Source organism: Miniopterus schreibersii (genome assembly GCF_964146895.1).
Source record: "Miniopterus schreibersii genome assembly, chromosome: 2".
In the NCBI taxonomy this organism is placed as follows: Eukaryota; Metazoa; Chordata; class Mammalia; order Chiroptera; family Miniopteridae; genus Miniopterus; species Miniopterus schreibersii.
The window spans coordinates 25,178,905-25,206,142 of NC_138102.1; the positions used below are offsets into that span (position 1 = coordinate 25,178,905).

Genomic DNA, 27,238 nt, shown 5'->3' on the forward strand with positions numbered 1-27,238 from the left:
CAGCTAGGTGATGCAAACGTTGTGGAAGAGTGAGCTGGAGGCAGACCACTGGGGTGTATGTATTCCTTTGCAAAAGTCTCTGTATTATCTTCAAGCACAGAGAGCACTTGCCTTTAACAGGGAGAAGTGAGACACCTCTTCAGGTCGAGAGGATTCAGGAAATCTGGGGTTCAAGATTTCTGAGTGCATTAATTCAAAGTTTCCTCTCCCAAACCTCAGGGTCTCCCTTCTTCCTAACCAGGGTCCTGACCTCTGTACAGCAACCTTCCTTGGGTTGAGCATTCAGCCTTCTCTCGAGCGCTGCTATCTTCATAATTAAGTCCTGGCTCTGATCCACAGCTTATTTGGTTCTCTGGTTGCAGGAGATGGGTGTCTTTACAGAAAGCCCTGTTTCTGTCACACTTTTCTTTAAATTGGTGATTTTTTCATTGCCTTACCTTCAGCAAGGGCAACCTTATTCCATAGTCCAAATAATCACTGCTTTTCCCAACCTCTGCAATACATGCGACCCCCCCCCCCCCATGTTTCCTACAGGCTTCCATTCCAGCTCACCACTGCTATAGCATGGCAGGGCTGCTGTGCCTCCAGCGATGCGGCAGTGGGCATCCAGCTCTCAAACCCCATCACAGAGGCTGCTCCTAGACACTCCAGATCCCAACTGTCTTATGCTGGGTTCCCCTGGAAACAGACTCTGAGGCAGAGATCTGTGTGCAGGATTTTATCAGGAGTGTTCTCAGAAAAGAAGTCCCGGGAGCCTGCAAGGGAAGAAGGATGGGCCGAGGAGCTGCTTAACCCACAATGCTGTTGCTACAGAGGCCTCAGCCAATCCTCTGAGAGGCTCAGGAGCTGGGGCTGCTATTCAGTTATCCTGCTGGAGGCAAAGCCCTGGTCTTAAGGGGGAAACCTGGCCTTGGCCTTAAGGGGGGAAACCTGGCCTTGGCCTTAAGGGGGAAACCTGGCCTTGGCCTTAAGGGGGAAACCTGGCCTAGGTCTTAAGGGGGAAACCTGGCCTTGGCCTTAAGGGGGAAACCTGGCCTAGGTCTTAAGGGGGAAACCTGGCCTTGGCCTTAAGGGGGAAATCTGGCCTAGGTCTTACTGGGGCAATCTGGATGGCACACCACAGCCTGCACTACAGAAACCTTCTGAGGTCCCAGAGTGAGAGGTGGCAACACTGAGGTTTGAACCAAGGAGAAGCCACTTTCCTAACCTCCATGTTCAACTACCAGTATACACCATCTATGAAGGTCTTGAGAGGATACACTCAAGCAGATCATTGAGGACCTGGAAATAAGCTCAAGGAGTTAGGGTAAAGAATGGTCCTGAATTCTTTAAACACATATTTATGCTTTTTGTTTGTTTGTTTGTTTTTTGGAAGTGAGGATAAAGGATTGAAAAGAACAGACCCCTATCTTCATTAAGCTTGTATTTTGGTATAAGCAGGTGTGTGTGTGTGTGTGTGTGTGTGTGTGTGTGTGTGTGTGTGTATGTGTGGTGTAGACCCCTATGAAGATAAAGGAGAGGAGGAAGGAGGAGAGGAAGTCAGGAGGGGACCGTCAGACAGACAAGTAAAAGAAGTGAGGAAGGGACCCTGCAGATGCCTCGGGGCGAGAGCAGACAGTAGTGCTCTTGGCCAGGTCCCCCCAGCTCCCCGCCCCACCCCCCCGCCCGGTCTTCCCCGCGTCCCCCCCACCCCACCCGTCTGGGCCGGCCGCCCCCCCCCAAGTTCCCCCCCGCGCCCCCCTCACCTGGTCCCCTCTGCACTGCCTCGCCACCACCACCACCACTCACCCCTCCTGCCGCCCCCCGCCTCTCCCTTCCCAGCCTCGCCCTCAGTTCCCCAATTCCTGCAGTCTCCCCACCGACACCCACCCCCCGGACCCTGGGGATCCCACCTCTGAGACAGACCCCGCCCCTCTCCAGGACTCGGCCAATGGGCAGTTAGGATAGCGCTGTGGGCGGAGCCCTCACGTCCTCGCCCCTGTGCGGGCCCTCGGCCAATGGGGAGCTGGGCAGGACCAATGGGCGGGCGCGTGGGCGGAGCCGGGAGGCCGAGGCGCCCCCGACCCGGCGGGCGCTGGGTAGGGCGCAGAGAGCCGGGACTGCGCGGCCGCTGCGGCTCCGGCGACTCCGCGGGGTTCGGCGCGCGAAATCCGACCAGCATGGCGGTGGAGGAAGAAGGGCTCCGGGTGTTCCAGAGCGTGAAGATCAAGATCGGTGAGCGTCCAGGAGCCGGCGGGGGCAGCGGGGTCTTCGCGGGTCTCGCGGCGGGCGCCCCCAGGTCCCCAACCCGCTCCTGGAGATGAGCGCTCCCCGGTCGAGGTTCCCCCGGCACTTCCCCAGGGACTGCTGGCCCGCGGGCCGCGCCCCCTGCCCACCTCCTGGGTACCGGCGTTGGCTGCGCCCCCTCCACCTCCCCGAGGACGGCCGGTCCGCCAGCCGCGGCTCCCGCCCCACCTCTCCCAGAGGACAGTGCCTGGGCCGAGCCGGGCCCCGCGGCTTCGGGGAACTCAGCCCCCCGCGCCTCGCCTGTTCTGGAGCGGCCCCAGGTCCCTGGAGGTGCAGCGCCGGGGTTGGGGTCGCCTGTACGGAGGGAGTGGTGCGTTGCAGAACGCGGGTTCCGGCCCCGCTAGGAGTGTGTGCCCGTGCGCGCGATTGTGTGTACATGAGTGTGTGCCCGCGTGTGCATAAATGCGTGCGCGAGCGTGGGGACTCTGGATGTTGGCATTTCAGGTGACAAATCCACTCATTTCAGCGTTCGGCATCTCCTCAGCGGCTGCACCCAGAAACTTCCTTTTCTGTGAACGTGTAAGCCCTTCCACATGTTCCCCCAGGGGTCTGGGGCCGGGCTGGGCTGCTGACCGGTGCCTGTGTGTGCTCACGTCTGTGGAAGTGAATGTGCGTTGTGTGTGCATATGTCTGCCTGTGAACGTGTGGAGCCCGCTCTGCCCTGGGCTCCCTCCCGGCCGGAGCCGCTGGAGCACCCCTCCCCCACCTTCCATTGAGAACTGGCGGAGGGAGCTTTTGGCCACCAGGGCCTTCCATTCAGGCCGTGTCACCAGGGAGGGTTCTGCCTTTCTCACTGGACTTAAGAACTGGGGAAGGGAAATGAAATGCAGATTTTGGAGTGGGCTGGTGGGCTATATCTGGACTTCCTGGGTTTATCTGGAGAGATTTGGTTTTTCCCCAGTTGTGTTTTATCTTGGGAGGGTGATGTGCACGTTTTTTTCCCCCCAAAACAAGATCGGTGCCTGGAATTACTGTTACACGTTAATGCCATAAATGTGCTGTGTGAGAGGACAGTTCATGCTGGAGAGGGCTTGGTCATCCCCAGGGTCTTTTTCCCTGCTGAGCTCCTTGTCCCTGGGAGTGCTCCACATTCCCATCTATCCCCTTGTGAAGAAGCACCGCAGGGAACAGAGCCAGGCACCTAGTGACTGTTGAAGTGTCAGTTGTTGATGACATTTGATGCTGCCTGAGGAATTTCAGCTACCCCAAACCAGCATGTTGTTTCCTGTCTGCTTTATTTTGGTTTATGGATCATTGCTGAGACGCTGTTGATTTTTGGCTCAGAAGCACTGCAGATAGCATGTGGCAGCACTTTAGCCTTGAGGAGTCAGCCTGGGGAGGGTTTCTCTTGTTTACTTGGTTGAAGTCTGCTGCACTCTCATACTGAGAGATTCAACACTGAACTCCACCTGAAGTGGAGGCAGGGGAAAGTGCCTCTGTTAGGGTCCCCTCAGCCAAGAGCCCTCACTCAATGCCTAGGTCCAGTGAGTTGTGTGGCAGACCCTGGAAGACTGGAGGTGCTTCCTTAATGTAGGGGATAAGATGGGTGCATTGGAGTGGGGGTGTGGCTGTGGGGGAGTGTGCCAGGGTTCTGGGTGCAGTGGGCAGGAATGGGTCTGGGGACAATGTGGTCCAGTCCCAGCATAGCCAGCCAGCCTCCGACTCTACTCAAGGAAGGTTCTGGAATGGTGGTTTGTTAAGCAGAGAGCATTGATTTCTTTCTAGGATGGCACAGTAGGTGAAGCAGGAGGGGAGCAGCTCCACTAGCTTGTCAAGTGCATGCTCGTGGGAGCTTCTGGACCCCAACATAGAAGGGTCTGGTGTAGAAGAAGGGGGTAGAGGATGCTACTTGGTTAGGTGGTCCCTCTTGTGTGCTCCACTTTAAGCAAGTGAGAGAAACACCCAACTCATCTGAGGATTCGTGCAGTGACTGGAACATCTGCTATCTCTAACCCCATGTGGGGAATGGGTATTGTTAGAGACTTTGGAGCCTCCCAATGTTTGGGAGCTATAGCAGTGAGTAGAAAGGCCCATACACCAGCCATCCAACTCTTTGGACATCGTTCCAGCTCTGAGAAGTCCCAGTTTTCTCTTCTTCCTGAGGAGGGTCTTTGCCTACAATGCTGGGCTACAGAGAGCGACGTCCCTGTCTCACCTTTGTAGCTGGGGGCATGCAGGGAGACAGCGCTTACACACGGAACAGCCAGGGCCCCCTCCTGCCTATGAGCACAGAAATGGGCAAGGCTGTGCCCCTGAGTTAGAGCCTGGGCTGGGCTGGGCTGGGCTGGAGACTCTGAAGGTGAACTGTGGGTGGGCTGGTTGGGGCATAGTCTCCTTTACCTTACGGGGAAGCCTGTTAGTAGAATAGAATGATAGTGATCCCGAGGTGGGTGGTGTGCTGATTTCTTACCCTAGTCCTCTGTCTGTGGCCAATGTTGCCTCCGACTTGCCTGAATGCCTTTGAAGGCATGATGATGAGGGACACTGGAGTTGATTTGTAGAAGAGGCAGATGTGCATGAGACTCCGCACACACGGTCACATGCACACGCTCCTCGCCTTCTTCGGAGAGACACTGGCCGAGCTGTCCATTCATCTCATAGCCTTGTCTGCAGGCTAGCTGGCTGCATGCCCTGTGTCTGCTCTTGGCTCGCAAGATGACCCAGGGCAAGTGTCCTCCCCTTTCATAGCCTCATTTTTCCATTTGCAAAATGCAGGCTCTTATTGTCTCCTGTTTCCGGTGGGAGCTTACAAGACAGTGTTGTTCAGGCTCACATTAACACCCGCCCCCCTGGCTCCCAGAAAAAAGATAAAGCAAAAAATTCTCCCTAAAGTTATACCAGTAAGCAATGCCACTACTGTTGCTAAGAAAAAAGGCAGGACACTTGGGAGGGGATGAAGGAAGAGGTGTGTTTTTCTTAGGTGTAGATGCTTTGGCCTTTAGTTCTTAAGTAGTTTTGGCAAATGTGATGGTACTTGGTCTCATCTAGAGGCTAAAGTTGGGGGAAATGGAAAAAATCTCCTTTTTCTTCTTCCCCTTTCTTTTTCTTTCGACCTTTTGCAAATGAGATAATACATAAGAAAGTACCAAATAAAAGTGAGATGTTTTTATTGTAACTATTTTGAGTCCTTGTCTTGAACCCGTTGTTTTCCCCACTTAAGTCTTGCAGTGTTATTTTGGATAGTTCTTCAGGACACTTAAAAATCTTAAACATCGTCTATCTTTGGTGCCAGCTATGAGTTGTTTTTACACCAGCATCTTATGCCATGTACACTGAACACACTTCCTATGAGATGACTGCTTTGAGGAAGTGTGTTCTGACTTTCCATGAGTCAGGACTTCAGCGCTGGAAGGGAAGCAGCTTGAAGATGTCTTGGCGCTGTCTGGGGGAGGAACCCACGAGAGCACTTCTATTGGACAGTGTTTCTTGGGACCCACCGCTCCTTCAGGCATTGCGAGATAGCTTCACTTCCCAGTGATATTTTCCTTTTCCGTAATAGTTACTACTCATTTTTAAGTGTCATCTTATCTTGATAAGTGTGTTCAATTAAGAGCACTATACAAAGGCATTTCTCTCAAGCCAAAAAAAAAAAAATAAGCCTAGCCTTGCAGTTCAGAGTGAGGAAAGCCCTCCTGCTCTCTTAATGGTTTTCCTCATCCGTCTGAGGGTGCAGTTTGGGTCTGTTTGGTGTGTTGGCGTTTGTGTCCCATGGGAGGCTGAGCTGGAGGCTGAGCTGGTTCCTTGCTGCAGGCCTTCCTCTGATTCTGTCTCTTCCTTCTCGGATCCAGTGCAGCCGCTCCTCTTGTGCTCACAGGGCTCAGAGCAAGCTCTTGTGTTCCTTCTCTTTAAGGTTAAGCTTGTCTGCCAAGAAGGGCGATGGCAGTCTGGGTCCAGCACAAGCACATCGGAACTGACAGTTCCTCCCATTCAGCAAAACATGGCTCTGCTTGCAGGCCTGCTCCAGCTGCTGCCCTCCCTCCACCTAGTAGCAAACACAGTCCCACCGGTAGCAGGGGTTCCCTCAGGCAGTGTGCTGAGTGAGAGGAAAACAGGGAATCGTGGTAAGGGTCTCTATTCTGTGCCTCTCTAGTCTGGTGAGGAGGGGAGATGGTGAAAAGACTCAAACCACAGGGCTTGGGGCCTCAGGGTTCTAGGTCTGCTCCACTAAAAGTGGGAAATTGAAACCGATTTCCTCCATGGGAAACAGTAGTGTCATCATCACAGGGTCCTGTAGGGATCAGATGAGGTGGTGGTCCTGCTTAATAAGTTAAAATAGTTATTATTAGTAGTGGTATCTTCACAGGGCTGAGAAATTGTTTTCTCAATTAGAGAAAACATTTTGTAAATTTAAGGGAGTGATATCAGTGACATTAGTGTGTGTGTGTGTGTGTGTTTGACAGTGCAAAAAGAGACCCTGCTGGCCACACGTGGTTCTTGGCATCAGGGATTTTATATTCTCTTGAGCCTTTTGATGCTAAAATTAACCTGGATATTCTATTAACCGAGATCAGCTAGCTGCTGTGCTATTTTTAACCCCTAAGGACTAATGTGCAGAACTGGGCTGTGCCTGGGGAGTAGCTGGGCTCAGGGCCAAGGGTGATTTCAGCCTGTGGCTCCAGGTTTTGCCTGAGAAGGGGGGTGGGGAGGTGGGTTTGCTGTGCATATGTGTGTGTAGGGGAGTGGGGTGGAGAGGGATATAGGCTTTAAGTGTCTAGTTTGTGTGTATTATCTCACTGTAACTTACATTCTCACAACTCTATGACATTGACCTCGAGGAAGGGGGACTTACAGAACTTAAATAACTTGCCCAAATTCACCAAGCTTATAAGAGCAGAACTGGGATTTGAACCCACTTTGGTGCTATGCCAATGTTCTTGTTCTCACCACTTATACTATCTGACTTCTCTTAGTCCATGATCTCGGATTTGAATGGTGGTGGGGGTGGACATAGTGAAGGGCTGGGAAGGAGAGAAGTGCTGATTTTGCAGGGAATTTCTGCCTCGTTGCCCTGAGACACTGACCAGGGGGTGCCAGGGTAGGAGTTGGAGAGGAAATTGTGAAGATGTGATCTTGAACAGAATGCAGAAATCCAGAGATGATTCTTTGAGCAGGGCCATTGGCAACCCATACAGCCCCTAGGCACGTTAGGAAAAGGCATCGGGCAGGTGAGCCAAACATGGGCTCCCGAGACAGCCCTATAGACGGAATCACTTGGCTGGAACATAGCATTTGGTAGGAAACATTTAGATTTGCTTCTCTGAAGCTAATGAGGCATTTGAGTGTATAAACACACCTTCCTGGAGATACTTGGGAATAAGAACACTGGCGCATCATGTCTTCGTCAGAAGACATGCACATGCTTAGAAAGGAGATGGACGTATTTGCTGGGAGCAACCAGAAGTGGTAGCTGCTAAGGCCTGAGATGTGAAATTTGCAAGTTGCATTTAAGTGAAGGCTGTGAGCGCACTTCCCACTCCCAGTGACCCCAAAAATGGCCAGGCTGCTGTGTCCAGGAGCTTTCAGGCCTCCCTGTGGACAGGAGCCCCGGGGAGCTAGCAGAGGAGAGGTGGAGGGTGTAACTGACCACACTTGGAATTGGAGACCCAAGACTGAGTCACGGCTATGTTTTCTCACTGATCCTGCGACTTCAGACAAGTCCAAGTTCTCTCTGCCTCAGTTTCTGTGTCAAAGTGAAGAGTAAGACCTTTTTGGGGGAGTTTAATGAGCTCCTGTGAACAAAGGCACTTCCACTGCTCCGATCTTTATTGATAGGTGTTACTAGTACAATTTGAAGCTCCAATTTGAAGCCATTTGTTATGTTAACCTTGTAACAAATTAGAGTTCCTACTAAACAAATAGGGACAGCAGCACTTTGTGTGATTGTAGGTGGGCGAGGTCAGGCATCAGGGGAAAAGCAGCCATGAACTTGCTGTGAGGAGTTTGGAGAAGGAGGGAGTCATTGTGTGTTGCAGAGCTGGGCAATGGAGGCAGCTTTGGGGGACAGCAATGGTTGGCTGGAGCGGCCAGTGAGGTATGTGGATGGGCCTTTGGCCTCTGAGTGGCTAGAGTGGGGCACGCGGATAGGCCTCTTGGGGACTTGAATGTCAAGTCCTGCAGGTGCTGGTCACCACTGGGGTATCCAAGGTGAGTGTAGATGTGAGATTATGGCGCTTGGTGGAGGGCCATCCTCACTGGTTGCCTAGTTTTCTGCATCCTGATGTCAGGGTGAGGGCCTATACCCAGCAAAGGAGAGGAGGAGCTCACAGCATGACCGAATGTTCTAACTTTGACCAGTAGGTAGAGATGTATAGGAACGTTCATGGCAGCAGCACCGCAGTCAGGGTTAAATGAAGGGTGATTATATTATGGTGCTTCCACAGCGTGGAATATTATGCAGCTTTGAGAAGAATGAATTAGAGACAGGCCAGGCCACACAATGTGCAGGATGTTCCATGGGGTATGACTAGAAAGAAAAGCAAAATACAGAAAGTCTATCTCAGATCATCCCTTTAAAGAGTAATAAAAGCCAGATAGGCATGTGCAGTAATGGAAATAAAGACCCGCAGAAGCCCATCAGTTGGACTCCCCGTGGAGGGGAGTATGAAATGCTTCTGTAGGAAGAGGGATGCAAGTAAGAACTAAAAGGTCTGTTTCGAAAAAGCGAGGACATGACTATTATGCATGGATGCAAAATTTTGTATATAGGTAGGTAAACAGAGACTTTAAAAAAACAACAGCTTTAAAAATGGAAAGAACGATGTTCGGAAGAAGAACCAAAGCCTAGAAGATAAAGTGATTTACCTGGATTGTAGAAGGCTTGCTCTGTGCAGAAAAAGTGTGGGAGAGATGGGAGCAGGACTGCCGTCAGAGTCCAGAAATGAACGAATAACTAGCTGGAGCACAGCGAAGGCTGTTGGAGCGAAGGGCCAAGGGCTGGATCGTGAGAGGGGCCTCGGACTAGCTCTGACATGCCGAGTGGGTTTGGAGCGCCAGCTGCTGTACTCAGGAAACTGACTCGGGTGAAAGGGTACTTAAAGTCATGTCATCCACAGCAGATGACCCGGTGCTTTTCTTTAAGTGTGAGGCAGCTTCCAAAATTAACAGTTAATGCATTCAAACTTTGGTATAAATGTAAGTCCCGTGATCATCCTTAGAAATAATGAGATGAGTGTCTTCCAGTTCTTGGCTTCCCAGCTCGCTCCATGGGCTGGAACCCTGGAAATGGTTCTCACATGAGGGTTTTTAGGTCTCACTCAAGCTTACCCAGGGATCAGAGTGTCTCGGGAGCTTTCGGTTTGAGTGTGCTTTTTTTATCCTTGCTGGAAATGATGGATCATCAAGATGACCGTGGGATCAAAGATAGTGATTCCTTGTTCTCTCAGTGTCTGAAAAAACTAGGCGTGTTTCTGCATGCAGGGCTGGATTCCCCAGGCCCGTAGTTTTCCCTCTCCTGAAATTTGGCATTGTTAGTTGTAGTTTTTGAGTAAGTTTGAGCCCAACTTTGGGGACAGTCAGCGTCCTGGTATAAGAGCTTGTTTGGTAAATGCTGCATCCCAACACGAGAAACATGTTACAGGTCAGCATGCTCCTAGGAGGGCTGGAGGGAGGCTGGGAGCCACGCTCAGGGTTACGCAGTAAATCAGAACCTTTTCTAGACACAGAGCACAGTGCTTTTCACTCCTGAGTCAACTAAGGAATGACTCTTGTGCCTGTGTTTTCCTCTTCACATTGTTTCTGTTCCTGTTACCTGAATAATTTCCCAAATGTAAAGAATTGTTCTATCTTGGCCCCCAATTGCTAATGGGATAAAATCCAAAGGTAAAGTTGTGGTGTCGGGCGGTGGTGATCTCCCCTGCACTCTGGACGCAGCAATGCTTTCTGCTCAGCAGCTGTGAGTGCACCAGGACCAGGACCAAGTCACCAGGCTGTTTCCGAGAACCGTCTTCCCCCTTTGCCAGCCTCTGGGACAGACAGGATTCTGGGATTGGGCTCAGGCTTCTGGATTCTTGGGGACACCGAACAAAGTTGAGGGTGCTAATTATTAGTGTATGTATCTCTTTCTGGAGCCTTGTTCTTGGACTCATAGTTTTGGAAGGTGCCGCATGGGTCCAATTAGGTGTGATCTGTGTGCAGGCCACTTGAGGCAGGGTGAGTTTCTCCTTCCTTGTCATAAAAAGCCACACAGAGTAACCTCCAGTGATCCTTACATAGCCAAGCCCATCAAATAATTGAGGATGCTACACGTGCTCCTAAATCCTCTTTAGCTTTGTTTTTGTGTGTGTGTTTACCCTTTTGAGAAAAAAGACTTCATTTCCTTTTTAGTTGTTGTGGTTTCTCCTTTTGGTTCTAAATCCATTCCTGGGAGTTGCCAAAACAGCTAGTTTGTTTGATTTTGTGCATGCTGTCCATTTCACTCCACCAGATCAGGCATGGCACAGGAAGCCATGGGCATGCTGATTGAAACAGAGACGGCTCCTGCAGGACTTTGTGGTGTCCAAATCTTGTATTGATTCTGTGTAGGGAGCCTCCCAAGGTTACACAGCAAGAGAGTTCGTGACTGCTTAAGTTGTCCTGTGATAAACTTGTAATTACCCAGGCTCAGGCGCTTCTGTGGTTTGTAAGGAACAGTCTGCTTGGGTGTGTATCAAATCACTTCCTCAAACAGGAGATAGCTGATTTCCCACCCGAGGCCTTCTCCTTCTCAGTCTTCAAATGAGCATTTATGGGACTTACTCAGCAGAGCAACACTTTCTCATGAGCCTGTGGTCGAGAGGCCACGACAGCTGGGGGCTTCCAGTCTGCCGACCCACTTCCCAGCTGACTGTCTTGAGCTGCCTGAAACTCCTGAGCAACTTCTGAGACCTTCAGATGGAGGGCTCTCTGGCAGGGGAGGGCAGGCGGGAGGTGGGTGGAGTGGGCAGTTAAACTTGGGCGTACAGGAGGGCAGGGCAGCCCTAGGCGCCCAAGCCTCTGGGCATCTGCTTATGTTGGCCCAGCTAAATTGGGGCTTTCCAAGGAAGGCTGGGATCAGATTGTGGTACAGAGCTATTAGCAGAGATCCAGGAATAAGAACTGGTTCCGGAAACTCCATCAGTGCAGACCCCAGGGGACTTGGCTAAGCTGGATTCTTGTTAAACGTCTGCGTAGGATGCTGTGATGGCCTGGTTTTCCCATGGCCTTTGGGATGGGGGCTGGGCTGGGGAATTCCAGATTGCTAGGGACCGGCAAGCTCAGCTTTCTAAGGAGGCCCTGCTGGCCTGTCCGGGGGCCAACAGCCATACATGGTTTTTAACTTAGGATCAAACAATTGGGTATTTTATCTACTTTATAGAGGTGAGTTTCAAGGGCCGTAAATTCTGCTTACATGATGCTCACATGGAAAACACACACCACACTCTGTAAACCCCGACCAACTTCTGGACATACACACAGAGGCACATGTGCACACTTGCACACATATGGGCAAAAACCCATGGGCACATGTGCACACACAGGCAAATAGATGTACATGCAAACACATGGCGCGCGCGCGCGCGCACACACACACACACACACACACACACACACACACACACACAGAGGCCATGGGGCCTGTTTCAGGGGTAGAGGTACACAGTGCTGTGTGCCCAATGTGGTGGTGAGATGGAGGTGTAAGGGAGGCTCACAGCAGCTTCTGCGGACTGTTTCCCAGTAGCCAAGATCCATGGCACCAGGGAACTGGCCTGTGTGCCAGAGTAAGCTGTATGGAGTTTAAAAATGGATCCTGTTTCTCTAGCAAGCCTTAATCTTTGTTGTCTTCCGGACATGGTAGAGGCTGCAGAGATGCTGCTGATGTTCACATGGCTCATGTGAGCCTGATCCCCAGGGTTCTGTGGGTGTGTGTTTGGGGACAACGGTAGTCTGAGAGCCCCGAGCGCTGCTTGGTGAGGCCCACCGCCTGCCCGGTGGCCTCGCTGCTGGGACACCTGTGTTTCCACTTCCTGTGACTTGAGAGCTTTTTCTGCAATTGTTTTTGATTTTTTAAATATTTTGTATTTATATCAGAAAACTTTCACTTTTTAGGCCCACAACCTGGGGGTTTTCTGATAGCTTTGTTTCCCCTATCTGTTTCTGGCATGTTCTCTCAGTTGACTGCAGTTGGGTGGGAGTTTCCAGTCTTTGATAAGCTCTGAGGACCCCAGGCTGGGCTGTGCCACTCAGAAGAATATATTGGAATTTAAGTGAGAGGGATATTCGTTTCGGGAAAACATGAAAAGGAAACCACTGCAAACACTGGTACTTGAGCTGTCATCAGTTAGAAGTGACCAGTGACCCACCTCACCTCATGGCAGTCTGCTCCCTGCAAGGGAATGGGACCCTGTCTGGTGTCAGTAAGGGGAAGGTGATCCCTGGACGATTCTGTAGATTTTGATAAGTTCCTTCCACTTGTTAACTTGGGGCAGGGTCACAGGGGGTTTGTATACTGGCTCTTGCCTCATACCAGGTTTACTGCTGCAAGCCTCAGGGACTGACAAGCTTGCTTCTGTGAGAGCCCCTAGCTTGGCAGCCCTGGCCAGCACCTCCCTGGAAGGGGGATGGCCTTGTCTGGTGGGATTTCCTCTGAGCTGGGTGGTCTACAGATGTCTCGATTGTCCCCTTGCAGTTGTAGGTGCATGGTGATGACTCCCTAAGAAATCATAGGAGGTGATGGTCAGAAGACCTTGGCAGCTTCCTGAGCCCCCCCAGCTGGCTCCATCCATCTGGAATCTGCGGCATTCCTTTCTCTGTTCATCATTTCCTGTTCTGCTTAGCTCTGCATCAAGTATTTGGAGAAAGGGTTTCAGCATTTGGACCCAAGAATGTGTTTATGCATGTCCTGACTGGAAATAAAGGGTTGCGTGGAAAGAGAGAAACCACTTGTCATTTTTGCTCAGTATCTTGATTTTCTGTTGATTTTGCTTCCTAAAGTCTGTTCCGGGTTCTCTCCAGGGAAGCCTTTCTCATTCTTCCTTGTGCCCTTCCCGAAAGCGGACTCTTTAGTCCAGGAGCTGAGGGGAGTGGTCAGGAGGGAAGAGGAGGGAGCAGGCTGGGTGCCTGGTCCCTTGAATTAGACTGGTCTTGTATTTCTTTTTCATCTGATCACTATTCACTGTAATCGATAATAATTTAGTTCTGTGTTTCTCCTTATTTTTCTCTTGGAACACTGGAGCAGTGGTGTCACCCACCCATGCCCTTCCATGCATTACCCTCTCCACTGGTCAGCTTTCTTATTGGTAACTGCAACCTGGGCATGTGCCCTGACCGGGAATTGAACCTGTGACCTTTCAGCACGTGGGACGACGCCCAACCAATTGAGCCATATTGGCCAGGGTGAGAATGTTGTTGTTTTTAAAGTAGGATATATCTGCTGATTGTCAGTAAAGAGAGCCAGGTAACAGTGAGCTGGGTCACTCATCCATCATGGGCTGGCGGATTGTTACCTGAGCACATGGATCTCTAAAGCTCTGCCTCTTGCTTTAGAACCTAGTCCAGACTTTAGTGTCACCATGACCTAAAAGGGGCGACGGCACTGTTTATCAAATACAACATTTCAGAACAATTCAGGAAACTTCTGTATGCATCTAATCTGGGAAGTGTTGTGGGGTGTGTAAATATGTGTTGATTTTGTGTGTTAGGACTCGGGGTGGGCCAGGATGGGGTAGCATTCAGAAGTCAGTGTTAAGTTAGGTGACTTTTTGGGGTCACTACAAGGCAATGACAAAAACTTTTAGTTTGACTTGAGACATTAATCTCAAATGCTATTTGGGGAAAAGTTAGTTTTCAGAAGTCCTCCTCCTGCTATAAAGTACTCAAGGGTTGCTTAGGTGGCAGTTCCCAATCACAAAGGCTGACTATTATTAGCTGCAGTCGGCCCCAGGGGGATCTGATATGTGCCACCCTGGGTGTTTCGTGTAGTTGGATGCCATCCTCAAATGTTTCATATGGGCCCATAGAGCCATAAACTGGGGATTTCACAGGATGCAAAGAAAACAGTGGCCTTGCCTTCCAAGATATTAGAGAGTAAATGATAAACAAGACAAACTACTGACATAGTCATGTGTGTATGGGAATAATAATTAGTGGGGAATTTTCAGGTCACGAGGAAGGGAGCTTTCCTTTGTGCTAAGGTAGAATGAGACAGGTCTAAGCTGATCTTCCTATTCTTCAGATACCTAGGTGTGCACACACATGTAAACACACACTGCATACAATGTACTTTCCAAATCAGCGAATTCTCAGAAATAACAGAAACTATATATGCAGAATTAATTTTAATTATATGTAGTGGCCCCCATTGAATAAGGGCAGAACTTTTATCATTAGAAATAAATCAAACATTAGCTCAGTGTTTTACCTGTTCTAAAGTTTCATCTATTTGTAGGTGTAGTTTCCCCACATTTGAACAGGTCTGGAGAAGGGGTACTTTGACCAGCTACTGTTGATTGTCAGTGTTTCCCCTTTTCTTAGAGGGAGATAACAACGGTCTGTCCTGCAACAGAGGCTTCTTAGCTTCCTCGAAATGTGGCCTTTTCCTTGGAAAGGAAGAGAAGGCTAGGGATGGGACCTGTAGATTAACAGGAGGGCAGGACAGGATGCTATTTTGTATGTTTATATGTGTGTGTTTCAGAGTTGCAAACCACAGTCAGGTAAAATAGGGCCCACTGGACATGGGGTGATGGGGGGGCAGACCTGGCTCAGAGGCACCTGGCTGCACACTTTGTTTCATCAGGTTGTCCCTCCAAGGGGACCCCAGGATGTGGCCAGCTTGACTGCAGGCGTCCCCCAAACTTAGGCACTAAAACACAAGCATTGCTTTTGTGTGCTGGGTGGGGGTATAATGGCTGTAACCCCCAGCTGTTATTCTTGGATGCTGTGCCTGGTCACTGAGGCACTATAGTCTTGTACTAACTATGCCCAAGAGATGCCAGAGGAAACTGTTACATCTCTCATTGTGGGACAAGGCTGTTAATATTTGGTCGCTGGATGCAAGCTTAAGTTGCAGATTACCCTGCAGCAAGGGAAACCCTCAGTGGGCCAGAGGTTTTTAAAAGTGGCTAAGCCTTGCCCTGTGCCCCCTGCAACAGCGACCTCTCCATGGTCTCTGTGCGCCTGGGATGCTTTCTGCACAAGAATGTCATCTGAGCAGTAGAATCACACTATTAATCCGGGGGATTGATGGGGAGTTCTGGATAATTTCGTTGGTGAGTTAGAGAGCCTGCCTTCGCCTTGCACATGGAAATGGGGCTGCTGAGAAATTAATACCAAACAAGTTTTGGAGGGAGTATGTTTAATCTACTCTCAGGTTTATACTAAAAACTTGCCCAAATTTTATTAATGGAAAAGAGTAAACAAAGGTTAGTGAAGGATGAAGAAAACCAAATTGCTTTTATCAGTAAAATTAAATACATAATAATATTCCACTCCTTTTGGCCTGTGCAGTTTAAAGACCAGCCAAGAATAAGGTGAGTTTTTTTTTTTTAAAAGGTAGCATGAGGGCCCTGGCCCATTTTGCCCCATTTAGCAAGTGAACAGCTAGGCTTTGCGGCTGGACCTCACACGCTGCCAGAGCTAGGAAATGCCCGCTTCTCTGGCCCCTTCTGGTCAGGAGCGATTGTTGATGAGTCTTCTCATTGCCATCCTCCCCCCGCGCACTCCCCTTACATGTGCAAGGCCGAGACGACCCAGAGTCCTTTCCAAGATAGTTTTGGACTCAAGTCTAATAAAGGAAACTCCAGGAAATCCAGAATAGAAAGTTAGCACATGACAAGAGGAAATTCATTTTGAGCTGTGCAGATAAATTTGTGGTTTGGCTTTCTAATATCGCAGCGAACGTCAGCTCGAGGAGGGCAGGGAGTGCTGGTCAGGTGGCCCCAGCACCAGGCACAGTGTCTGCTTACATTGAAGCGCTTGATAAGGGTTTGTGGAATAAAATAATGGACATTGCGCAAGCTAACAAATCTGTAGTATAAAGTGTTTCACAATCATGAAATTTGGGTAACAAGGGTCACCAACCTAGTTTTCTTATCAGCATCTCTCTCTGTTTTAGACGTTTGTCAAAAGCAACTTGGTTATTCTCGATGAGCTTAGCAGGGATCTGTGTTACATTTCAAATCTATTTCTTTGAAATTTCTTTTTTTTATTATCACCCGTCTGCAGTCACAGGTAATGCACGGGGTCTTTCAAAGTGACATGTCAGGTTGCTGTCACTAACTCTGGGAGGATGCATGGGGCTGTGCAGGGAAGACCCAAGCCATGACTGCTGGGCTAGGGTGCCCGCTGGGTTAGGGTGCCTGGTGGGCTGGGGCCCAGCCCTGGAGGTGGGGGTGGGTCTCTGAAACTCCAGGTACCCTGTGTGGGCCTGTCCTAGGAAGGAGGTGATGTCCATGAATGCGCTGTAACAGTGAATAGCAGAAGAGCAGGGAAAGGGTCCCTGGGGTTGTTGTGGGTCATGACCCAGTGTTGCTCATGTGGGCTGTCCCAGGACCACTCCCACCCCCCTTCCCTATTCAGAAAAGGTTTCCCAGTGCCTCCCTCTCTCAGCTCCTGGTCAGCCTCCTCCAGGAGAGCCTAGCTCTCACCTCTGATCTTAGTGTCCCCCTGCCCAGTTCCCCTCTCAGCACCCCCCTGTCTGTGCCCCTAGCTCTCTGCCTTATATTGCCCAGCCACCCCCCTTCCTGTCCCTTTGCATTTCCCCCCTTCCCCCATGTTTCCCCTCCCCCCACCCCATTCCCCTTCTGAGGGGCAGGGTCTCCTTCCTGCTGAGGTTCCTCTTTGAAACCCTTTGCTCTGAGAGCTGAGCCTGAGGCTGGGCTGCCTTTGGGAGAGGAGACTGCTGGATCCACCTGGAGATGGGACAGCAGGGGACCTGCCGCAGGAAGAACTGGTGTGCCCACCATCCCTTCATGGAATTCTTTCCCTCAACCCAAGCTCTCAAATGTGGACCCCACACCAACAGCATCCTTGGGAACTTGTTTGATGAGCAGATGTTTGGGCCCCACCCCAGACCTTCAGAAGCAGTAACGCTGGGCAGGGCCTGGCAGTCTTTGTTTCCAGGGGTCCCAGTGCAGTGGGAGTCTGAGGGCCCCTGGGCTAAAGCATGCTGTTCCCTTGCAGATGAGCTGAGAATCCAGCAGTGCTTCCTGCATCGTCATCGGTGGAAAGTGCTCCTCATCACGTGCTGTGTTCTGGCTCTGGGGACAGGGGCCCTGACTTTCCTGGGCGAAAATTCTCCGTCTGCTGCCAGGTCCAGCTCCCTTGAGAGATGTGAGGAGCTGGCCCAGCTCAGCTGCAGCAGCTCAGGGAAGGAGCCCCTTACTGGGAACCCTCTCCAGGCGCTATGCCAACTCCCATTAGCAGTAGATGGAGGGTTTTGTTCCCTTATCTCTATTTGCTGTCACCAAATTGGTCTGATTACACACCAGCATTTCCCATACAAACTGCCCAAAGTTCCCCAGTGTTAGGTGCCCGTGGAGCATGTGGGGCCCAGAGCTAACAGGACTGGGTGGGACACGGTGCCACATACCCAACCACACAAAGGGGCTTCTCTGCTTTTGTTTCTTCCACTAAAACCCCCACTCCCCCTCCTAGTCTTTGGAATTAAAGGTGAGGGTGCAATCTGTACCAACAGCATAAATGGAGGACATTTTAAGTTGATCCTGTTCTGTTTGGGATTCCTGCTGCCATGCGTTGTTACCCCAACCACAGTTTAGGATTTGGCTCGCCCCTAGAAGTACTGGCTTTGCTCAAATAGCAGTCAGGGAGAGCCCTAATTACTGACCTTGGATGGAGGTTTACATACTCTGTTATTACATTTGAGGGTTTTTTGATCAGCTTGTGTGGTTAGAGGCTATTTTGGAAAGAAAGACTGTCACACATGTAGTTGAAAATACCAAGCCTTTTCATGGGTGTTGTGGAGAGGCTGGGCTCTGTGTGGGAGCATGGGGCATGGGCAGTGATGCTTCTTTCCTGAAGACACCAGCCCCCTAGAATCTTGTCTGGAGCTTGTTTGTGGCTTCAACAGTTTGCTGTTCTGTGTGGCAGGTTTAATTGTTTTGCCTTGAGCAGCCCTGAATGAGGGTGCCTGTCAGCCTGACCTCTTTGCAAGATCTCACAATGGAAGTGTTGGTACAGTCCCGCCCTCAGGGTCTCGGTGCCAGAATCTCTCCCATCAGCCTGAGTGGCTGATCAGTGTTTTAGAGTGGATTCACTGTCCCCAAACAAGCACCAACCATGGGTCAGCTTGTCCCTGTGCAGTGAGGCCCTATCCAGGCCCCCTCAGGGGCATGTGGGGCTAAGTGACTGAGTGGATGTACCACAGGCTGTGCTGGGCAAAGGCTAGTACTTCCGGACCTGATAGCCTGGCTGGCTGCCTTGTAGTGAGATTCACAGTCAGACATGTTGGGTGCTCATGTGCAAAATGTGTTATGGTACCCCTTAACCCTGCAGAGAAACCCCTGGGGGCCAGTGCCCACCTCTGTCTCTCTCTAACCCAGAGGAGAAGCGCCCGTGGGCCAGTCTGTCAGTGGTCCTCAAGCTGGGTGCACATCAAAGTCCCCTGCAGAGCTTTAAAACAACACCAGTGCCTGGTCCATCACTGAGGACCTGCTTCCATGGGTCTGGACTGGGGCGCTCACAAACTTTCAGTGCCCTTCCCCACAGCTCGGGGGTGGGGTGAGGGAATCTAATCTCTGCCAAAGTTGAGAAGAAGAGGAAGATCAGTGGGGAATGCAATGTTTCTGCTATAAGGGCCTCTGGCCCAAATGCCCTTCACTCTCATCCTCTGAGGATAGTCAGCAACTGTTGACTTTGAGTCTGTAGGATGCTCTGTGTGTGTGTGTGTATTTATAAAAGTAAACATTTTTCCTGAAGAAGATATTTGGAGAATACAGAAAAGCAATGTTAGAATATGAAAAATTGTAATTCTATACCAGGTGCCTTTTGCATGGGCAAACCCCAGACACTTCCTTTCTGCAGGAGAGACTGGACTGTCACTACGTCTATGAGTGGCTAAGACACAGAGCACATTTATGGGGTTACCTGCTGCAAGGGTGCTCTGAGTGCTAACATTACTATGTGGGTCCAAAGCTGTCAGTCCTGTGCTTAAAGTCTAGAGACACCCCCCTTATTGAAGAGCACCTATCTCTCCCTGGCACATGGAGCCTGTCACAGTCTCTTCTTTGGAAGCCGGAGCCATAAGGGACTGATGACGCCGTTTAGAGATTTGAGAATCTGGCCTCAGCTTCATACGTGATTGAGCAAGACATTAGTGCAATGTTAAGAGGACAAGTTACAGTCAGTGGGCCCCGGGTTCAGTTTCTGCTTTGACATTGACTAGTTGTGTGCTTTAAGAGAACAGCAACTTAGCCCCTCAGCCTGGTGTTTGCATAGCTAATCTGCTTGGGAGAAGATTGAACAGAATTGTGGGTGTCAAGTGCCTATGATATGTGCCACATAAATGTTGGTGGTTTTTATCCTTATATTCTTGAGCTGTCATTGGTTTGGGATTATGTAAACATGACTGGGGTGTACACTGGAGTTGAGCTTTAAAACTGATGTTGGGGATGAGAGGGCTGTGAACAGGGCCCCACATGCCTGGACGGGGGTCTGGTGTAGATGGGGAAGAACCGAGTACAAAACTGTGACCGAGTTAGACACGTGCAGAGAATGAAGAAAATGATGCTCAGTGCTGTTTATGCTCTTCGACCACATTGCCAGAGGTTTGGCCTGAAATAAAGCCAGATGAACGTCCCATGACCGAGATGAGGTTCTGAGAACTCATTTGTCAGGCCTGGCTCTGTGCTGCCTCTTGTCTGACCTGAAAAATCGACAGTTTCTCAGAAAAGTTTCCCTTGGGAAACTCTTGGGATCTTGATCTTGGGGAAGGTTTTAAGCAAACGGGTGTGGACACCACTTTGGCTCTGGGCCTGGCTTTGCCCTAACCTACCATGAAACCCCTTGCCCATTGCCGCCCCGGGGCCTCTTCCCTTGCTCTAAATTGAACCAGGTGACATTTGCTGCCAGTTCTGTTAGTCTGATATACCTCTCTGTGATACACTGAGTATTCACTGTGATGATTTAGGGGAACCAGATTTTCATGGAAAGACCATGATTTTCTCTGGTGACAGTTTGGAAAAACTCAAGCTGAATAGCTATTGCTGTGATTTGGGGAGATCATTGACATACCTCTCTGCGGATCCCAGCTCCCAGAGCTAGGTCGTATCTCCAACAGAGCAACATCTCTAAAGTCGCTTTGATCATGTATACTCAGCAGGTGTCATTCTCTCTTGTGTTGTAGCACCAAGAAAGCTATACAGTGATGACAGTGTTTGGTCCCTGATCCTAACAGCATCGATTTAAACTCTTGTGTGGGGTGGTGGGATTGGGTGGGAATGAAAAGGCTCTGAACAGTCATTGTTGACTGTTGCTCTGTGGTGTGCCAGGAACCATGCTAAGGATTTCATAAGCAGTATTATCTCTATTTTACTGATGAGGAAACTGAGGCTTAGCCAGAGACTCATACCTGATCTGAGATAACAGTGGGGGAGGGCAGTTTGGCTAGGTGCTGGGTCATTGGCATAAGCCTCTAGTTTGGAGAAAACTCTGCTTGGCTCCATTCTAGAAAGCTCAGCAGTAATCTGAACCCTTTTCAGATGGCCCAGCAGTTCATTCTGCCTTTGCAGGGGCCTGCTCACCCTCTGATCCTGGCGGCTTTGAGCTTCCCAGGAGGACTGGGATGTGGGTGGTGGTGGGCCAGGATGCCCTTTCAACTGGGAGCGGAGCTGCCTCAAGAACCTCCTGGAGGAGCTCCAAGGAGGCTTGGATGCCTGCCCGCCCGGGTCATGGTGGATATCCAGGTCGTGGTGCAGCCCTAGCCCTGCAGGGAAGGAGCTTGGGCCTGGCGGGGCTCAAACCTTGCATGTGCAAAGAAACAGCATTGCACACTTCGTCCTGGCATGAGATCCTGACGTTGAAAGAACAGGTTATGAGGGTGGAAAGTTAAACCCATGGAATTGTAATTTAAGAAGGCAGGATACCAAATGTTACATATACTGATCACCGCTGTGTACAAGTATCAGAAAAACATACAGGGCACGAGGGGCTGTGCTAGGGCCGTAGACCCATGTGTGATCTTTCCTCCTTTTTTGTGTATTTCAGATGTTCTCGGCAGTCATTTTACTGCGCGCGCGCACACACACACACACACACATGGTTAGCTGTTTCCTGTGTTTCTAATTCAGGCCACTGTGTAAAATGTCGGGAACGTTCCCTCTGCCCTTGTGCCTCCACCTTCCCTGCCCCCTCGCCCTTTGCCCTCGGATATCACAGCCTTTGTCCCCATCTCCCTGTGTGGCTTGACCTCCATTTCTCCGCCTCCTGGTCTACTTGTCTCTGGCCATCCAGGGCCTGCCTGCTTCATCAGGGTTCTTGCGGGGAGGGGCCACCAGAAAGTCTTGGGGGTGCAAAGTGCTTTATATTCCTTAGACATAATGGTAGAAATTAGAATTGGGGATTTTCTATGAATCCAATTCATTTTAATTCATGGAAAATTGTGAATTGGCCCTTGATTGAATAACAGGCAGTCTAGACCAGCCAACGGCTCAGATTGTGGGAGCTAAAAATAGAAGTGGTAGGGAAAGGGAGCACTTGGTGGTGGAGAAAAGTCCAGATGACGCTAAAGTGAGCAAGTTTTCATAGGTAAAGTGGTAGCTCCCAAACTCCAGACAGCTGACAGGAGGGAGGGCAAGCCCAAGTTTGGCTAGAGAACTTTCTTTAGTTATATGTTCTTCTTTTTATTTATTTATTTTCTAATCCTCACCTGAGGATATTTTTTTCCTTTGCTTTACAGAGAGAGTGGAAGGGTGGGAGGGAAAGAGAGAGAGATACATTGATTGGTTGCTTCCCGCACTCTCCCTGTGCCCAGAATCGAGCCTGCAACTGAGGTACGTGCCCTTGGTTGGAATCAAACCCAGGACCCGTCAGTCCTCGACCCTGCACTCTAACCACTGAGCCAAACCGGCTAGGGCTAGTTATGTGTTTTAGCCAAGCAGCAGTGGTATACTTTGAGAGGGGTGTGGACAGTTTAAATTTAAATGGAATAAATTAAAGAATAAATGTGGACTTTTCAATGTTGGTTTATTAGCTGTAGCTAGACTTCAAACCTGAAAAAATTATTTAGAAGGTAAAAAGTCTCGGTGCTTGCTTTGTATATATGTTAAAGGGTGAAAATATGATCATAATTTGGAACTAACAAAAGTGATAGAATAAATAGGTGTTTACTGTATATATTGTCTTTTAATATATAGTCAACTTTTAAAAATGTTAAGCAGGATATTCTTAGGTTTCTAATAGACAAAACATAAAATAGAGAATACAGAAGCATATCGAAATATATACGGAAACCTAATTTATTAAAGAGATAGCATTTCAGTTAGCCGGGAAAAGGTGCCATATGTAATAAACAGAGTTGGCTTAATCGACTGTCTTGAAAAAATTACATCCTAACTCACACCATATAAAACAAATTCACGCAGGGTAAAGGTTACAGTGTGAAAAAATAAAGCAAAAGTATCAGGAACATTTTGGAGAATACTGTAAATAACTTCTGGAACAGGGGAGAACTTCCTAAGTAATTAGTTAACTAAATAGCTGAAGAGGAAAAGATGACAGTCGATTACATAAGAATTTAAAATCTCTGTATGGAAAAAAAACCAGTAAATGGCAAATGGCATCCCTGAAGGAAATGTCTGTGACACACATTCATGAACGTTCTGCTCATAGTGGACCCTGCGCACTCACACACGGGGACAAACCTACCATCCAGAGGCACCTGGGCTTTGAAGCAACGGGAAAAAGTGCAGGTAAACAAGGGCCGGGGGTGCAGACGCTTCTGTTGGCGCTTGGAGTGCGCCCTCACCCCTGCCAGTATCTGCTCTAGTGCCCACCAGAGGGCAAGTAGCCCAGGTGCGGGGGAATCTGAGTGCCCTGGGCTGCCAGGGGCAACACAAACTTGAACTTGGTGCCTCCCCGTTGAGTTTCAGACAGGAGCTGGGTGAATACATCTGTGTTGGTGCCGCCATCCTATGGAACACTGGCATTCCAATATTCCAGGACTGAGATAAATCCACAGTTAGTGACAGATTTACTGTAGGGTAAAAAGAAAAAAGCTAGTTGAAGAGTCATACACAGTATGATCCTAATTTAGTAAATAAGTTCAGGACTCCCCTCTCCCACATATCAATACATTTATTCCCTCTATGACTGTAAGATTACAGGAAGGTCTGGAAGTATCTGTAGCAAATAGTCAGCATAGGCTATATCTCACACAGGTGTGGGGCTGTTTGAAGGGAAGGAAAAATGACTAACTTTTTCTGTATACTGCACTTATGGCGCGTTACTCGTTACAATGAATATATATTCCTTTTGTAATTAAAAACGTTTAAAATTGGATTAAAAAATAAAGTTTCTTTATAAAACTCTTGATTTTAAACAGAGATTTCTAAAAAGGACTATGGATTATGTACCTACTGTGTGCCCAGAAATAGGATAAATGATATTGTAGAATGTGTCACAAGTTGGACCCCATATCCCGGCCCAGTGTTGCTGAAGGCGCTCTCTCCGTTAGAACCTCCCATTACTGAACATTTAATTGTTTCCCTTTTTTGGTCAACATAAATATTGTTATAATAAACATTGATCATTCGTCTTTGTTTTATGGATTATTTCCCTAGGAGACCTAGATATTGATTTATTCATGGTTTAAAAAAATGTATTTTTAAAAGATTGAGAAAAGGCAGCTTTGGAAATCATAGCCAGGCACCAGGAGAGGACAGGGCAGTCTGGGGCGGTGGGTGCTCCTTTCATTTTTCCTGTACACATGTGGCTCTGGTAACAAAATGTAAGTGCCACACCGTCAGGCTGCAGGCCAGTAAAGGTGTGGAAGGTGGATTTCTGTTTTCTCAGCCTTTCCCCCTTGATGTGATGGTGTCCTTTCAGGGACATGGGAGGCAGGTGGGGAGGGGTCTGTCCCCACATGGGAGGCTGGGGGCGGCTGGGGTCTGCTCCACTCTTGTCCGAGGGGCTCCAGAGCCTCTTTCCCCCAACAGTCCATTGCCCTGGGCACCGCTTCCAAAGGTCGGAGGTGCCGCCTCACCAGCACCTGTTCTCTGCGCTCTGAGAGCCTCAGCTGATGTTATAAATAAACCTGCCACTTGCTGGTAATACAACCTCAAAAGGTGAGTCTGCCTGGGGTGGTAGGACCACAGTGCATACCACAGGTGTGGCCTGCTGGGGATGCAGCTGGGAGCCCATGGGGCAGGGGCTTAGGACCTCTAGTGGGGGCCGCTCTCCCACCCCTTCTACCAGGAGAGCCCACTCCAGCTTTCTGTCTTTCTTCATCTTTGGGCTCGGAGGCCCCTCTATGAGGTCTGCAGGGCGGGAGCTGCCTGCCCTGGATTGGGCGGATGGGGGTCTGGGGTTTGGGTACAGGACAGGCAAGGGCTTATCAGTGCAGTGGCCACTGAGTTGGTGAGGATGCTGGTGACTGGGATGCATATCTGTATTTAATAGTGTTGGTGACATTAGGACTGAGGAAGAAGATGAATTGCACCAGAACCAACCAGCACATGACAGTCTCTGCACTTAGAATCTGATCTTTCTTTTGGACAATCTTTTACAGTAATAAATAAGAAAGGAAAAGCCAAAGTTTTACATTTGCAGTTTTCTTCTATCTAAAATTGCCCTTAAGACTCAAATCCAGTGGCCAGAGCAGGCTTTGGTTTGTGGTTCTCCATGGGGGACAGCAGATTAGAGACCATCTTTGTGGCTGAGTTCACTGAATTAGGGCCAGACGCTCACACCATGATTAGGCTGGGGGCGGGTACCGTTGGTTGTTTCCCCCTGTTTCCGATGGCTGTAGGTTCATGTGAAAACAACCCAGAGCCCTGGCCAGTGTGGCTCAGTTGATTGGGCATCTTCCTGTGCACCAAAAGTTTGCCAGTTCAATTCCCCGGCCAGGGCACATGCCCAGGTTTTGGGCTCGATCCCTGATGGGGGCATGCAGGAGGCAGCCAGTTGGTATTTTGCTCTCTCTCTTGCCCTCTCCCTTCCTCTCTCGCTAAAAATCAATAAAAAAAAGAAAAGAAAACCCAGAGGCACAGGGTTTACTGTGGAGGTTTGTGGCCTGTGTTGGGCTTATTTATTCCAGCAGCACCTTGGGGGACAGGCTCTCTGCTGGTGTGTGTTAGGTGATCTTGGACCACATGGCCATTTTAAAGTTTGGTTGTATTCAGCAGTTAGCCCAGGTTCTGGACCCTGCCTCCATGGCAGGAACTCGCTCTAGGACTTGTTCCCATGTGCCGTGAGCTAGCCTGCAGGCCCCTTTGGAGAATGGAAGTCTCTGGAATACATGCAACGTGCTTCTGGGATTCTTGGCACATTTGTTGGTGCCTTTGAGCCTTTCAGACCCTTGGGCTTTGATTGGACAAGAACTACCCCAAAGGAGGATGCTGGGTTCTTCCGGGACACACCCCTGCACCAGCCACGGCCACTCCAAGGGCATCCACTTGGACCCAGAGTCCCATAGGTGCCAGACAAATAGGCACACATCCCTCTGAGCATCTCAAGGGACCCTGAAACACTGCTGACCGATCATGACAAAAGTAGTGGACCACATGGGCGAATTCTGGCTTTAAATAACCGATCAGCAAGGTGTTAAGTATTGTCACATCAGAGAGCTGATATAGCCACTTCTCTTTTTGCCAAATACCACCACAAAGATGACAGCAGCTCCCTGGAGGGGAGAGGAGTCGGCTCACTGTTTGGTGCTGAAAGAGCTGCAGGTGTGAGGGCCAGGAGGGTGTGAGCATTAATCAGGTTTCCATGACTCAGTGCCGGATGCTGCATGTGGGCGTGGCCCCTCAGGCCAGCACCGGGGTCTGTCTGGCCCTCAGCCCTAGTGAGTGTGTGCTGCAGGGATGGTTTAGATCAGGACTCTGGAAGACCCGCGTCCAGGTGTGAAGTTACACCCTGCCAGGCCAGTCTGTAACACCATGCCCTGCGTTACTGCCGGGATTCAGGACTATCACTCAATTCCATTTTGGGCTACAGGCCCCTCCTTGTTGCCAGGACCCTGGCACCCTATGTCTGGGTCCCTGGGCCTCTACCTCAGGGGAACCTCCACCAGCTGGAAAGCAGGCCATTTTCAGAGGAAGCGGACACTCGTCAGGAAGCCTCCAGGAATCGCAGTCCGCTTCCATAAAGAAGTAAGTGCCTTTGCACATAAGGGCGCTCTGAGGCTCAGGTTCGCCTCAGAATGACACCTGAGCAGGAAAGACAGAATAGGCCTGTATGTTAGAAACACACACAACTTCTGACCAAGATGCCAGCCCCCACTATGGTGAGGAGCCCAGATGACCCCCTGGGTTCAAAACCCGATTCTACCTCTACCACCCAGTGACTCTGGGCCAGTCATTTAACTGCCTCGGGCCTCAGTTCTCCATGTGTGAAATGGGCGGTGTGGGAGGGCCTAAAGCAGAGCCCCCCAGTGAGGTCTGCGAAGCCAGCAACTTGTTGGCAATCGGGTGCCGCTGATCAGTGATGGTTCCCTCACTTCAGAAGTAGGAATTCTTGACAGCTCTCTGTTTTTAAAGATAAGGTGGCTGGGCACATCTCAAAAAGAGATGAAGGAGGAGGGGAGGAGAGAGGGGAGGGGGAGAAGAGAGAAAAAAGGGAAGAAGGAAGGGAGGGGGAAGGAGAGAAGGGGAGGAGGGACAGACTGGAGGGAAGGGGGCTTGGAGAGGAAGAGGGGGGAGGGGAGAGAAAAAGGGAAGGAGGAAAGGAGTAAGTAGGGGGAGGGAGAGCAGGGGAGGGGGCTTGGAGAGGAGGAGGAGGGGGAGGACAGGGAACACAGAAGTTCCATACATGTGATCTGGCCGAT

At 50.0% G+C, this 27,238-nt stretch overlaps 1 protein-coding gene across 1 annotated transcript in view; it reads left to right on the forward strand.

The window, feature by feature from the left end:
* The first annotated feature begins 2,030 nt into the window (after positions 1-2,030).
* The window catches only part of RASA3 (RAS p21 protein activator 3), a 106,872-nt gene continuing 81,664 nt past the window's right edge, over positions 2,031-27,238 (forward strand). The window contains exon 1 of the mRNA XM_081129779.1: positions 2,031-2,214. Within this exon, the coding sequence (XP_080985905.1) occupies positions 2,160-2,214 (55 nt within the window). The 5' untranslated portion in view covers positions 2,031-2,159. The remainder of the gene's footprint in view (positions 2,215-27,238) is intronic.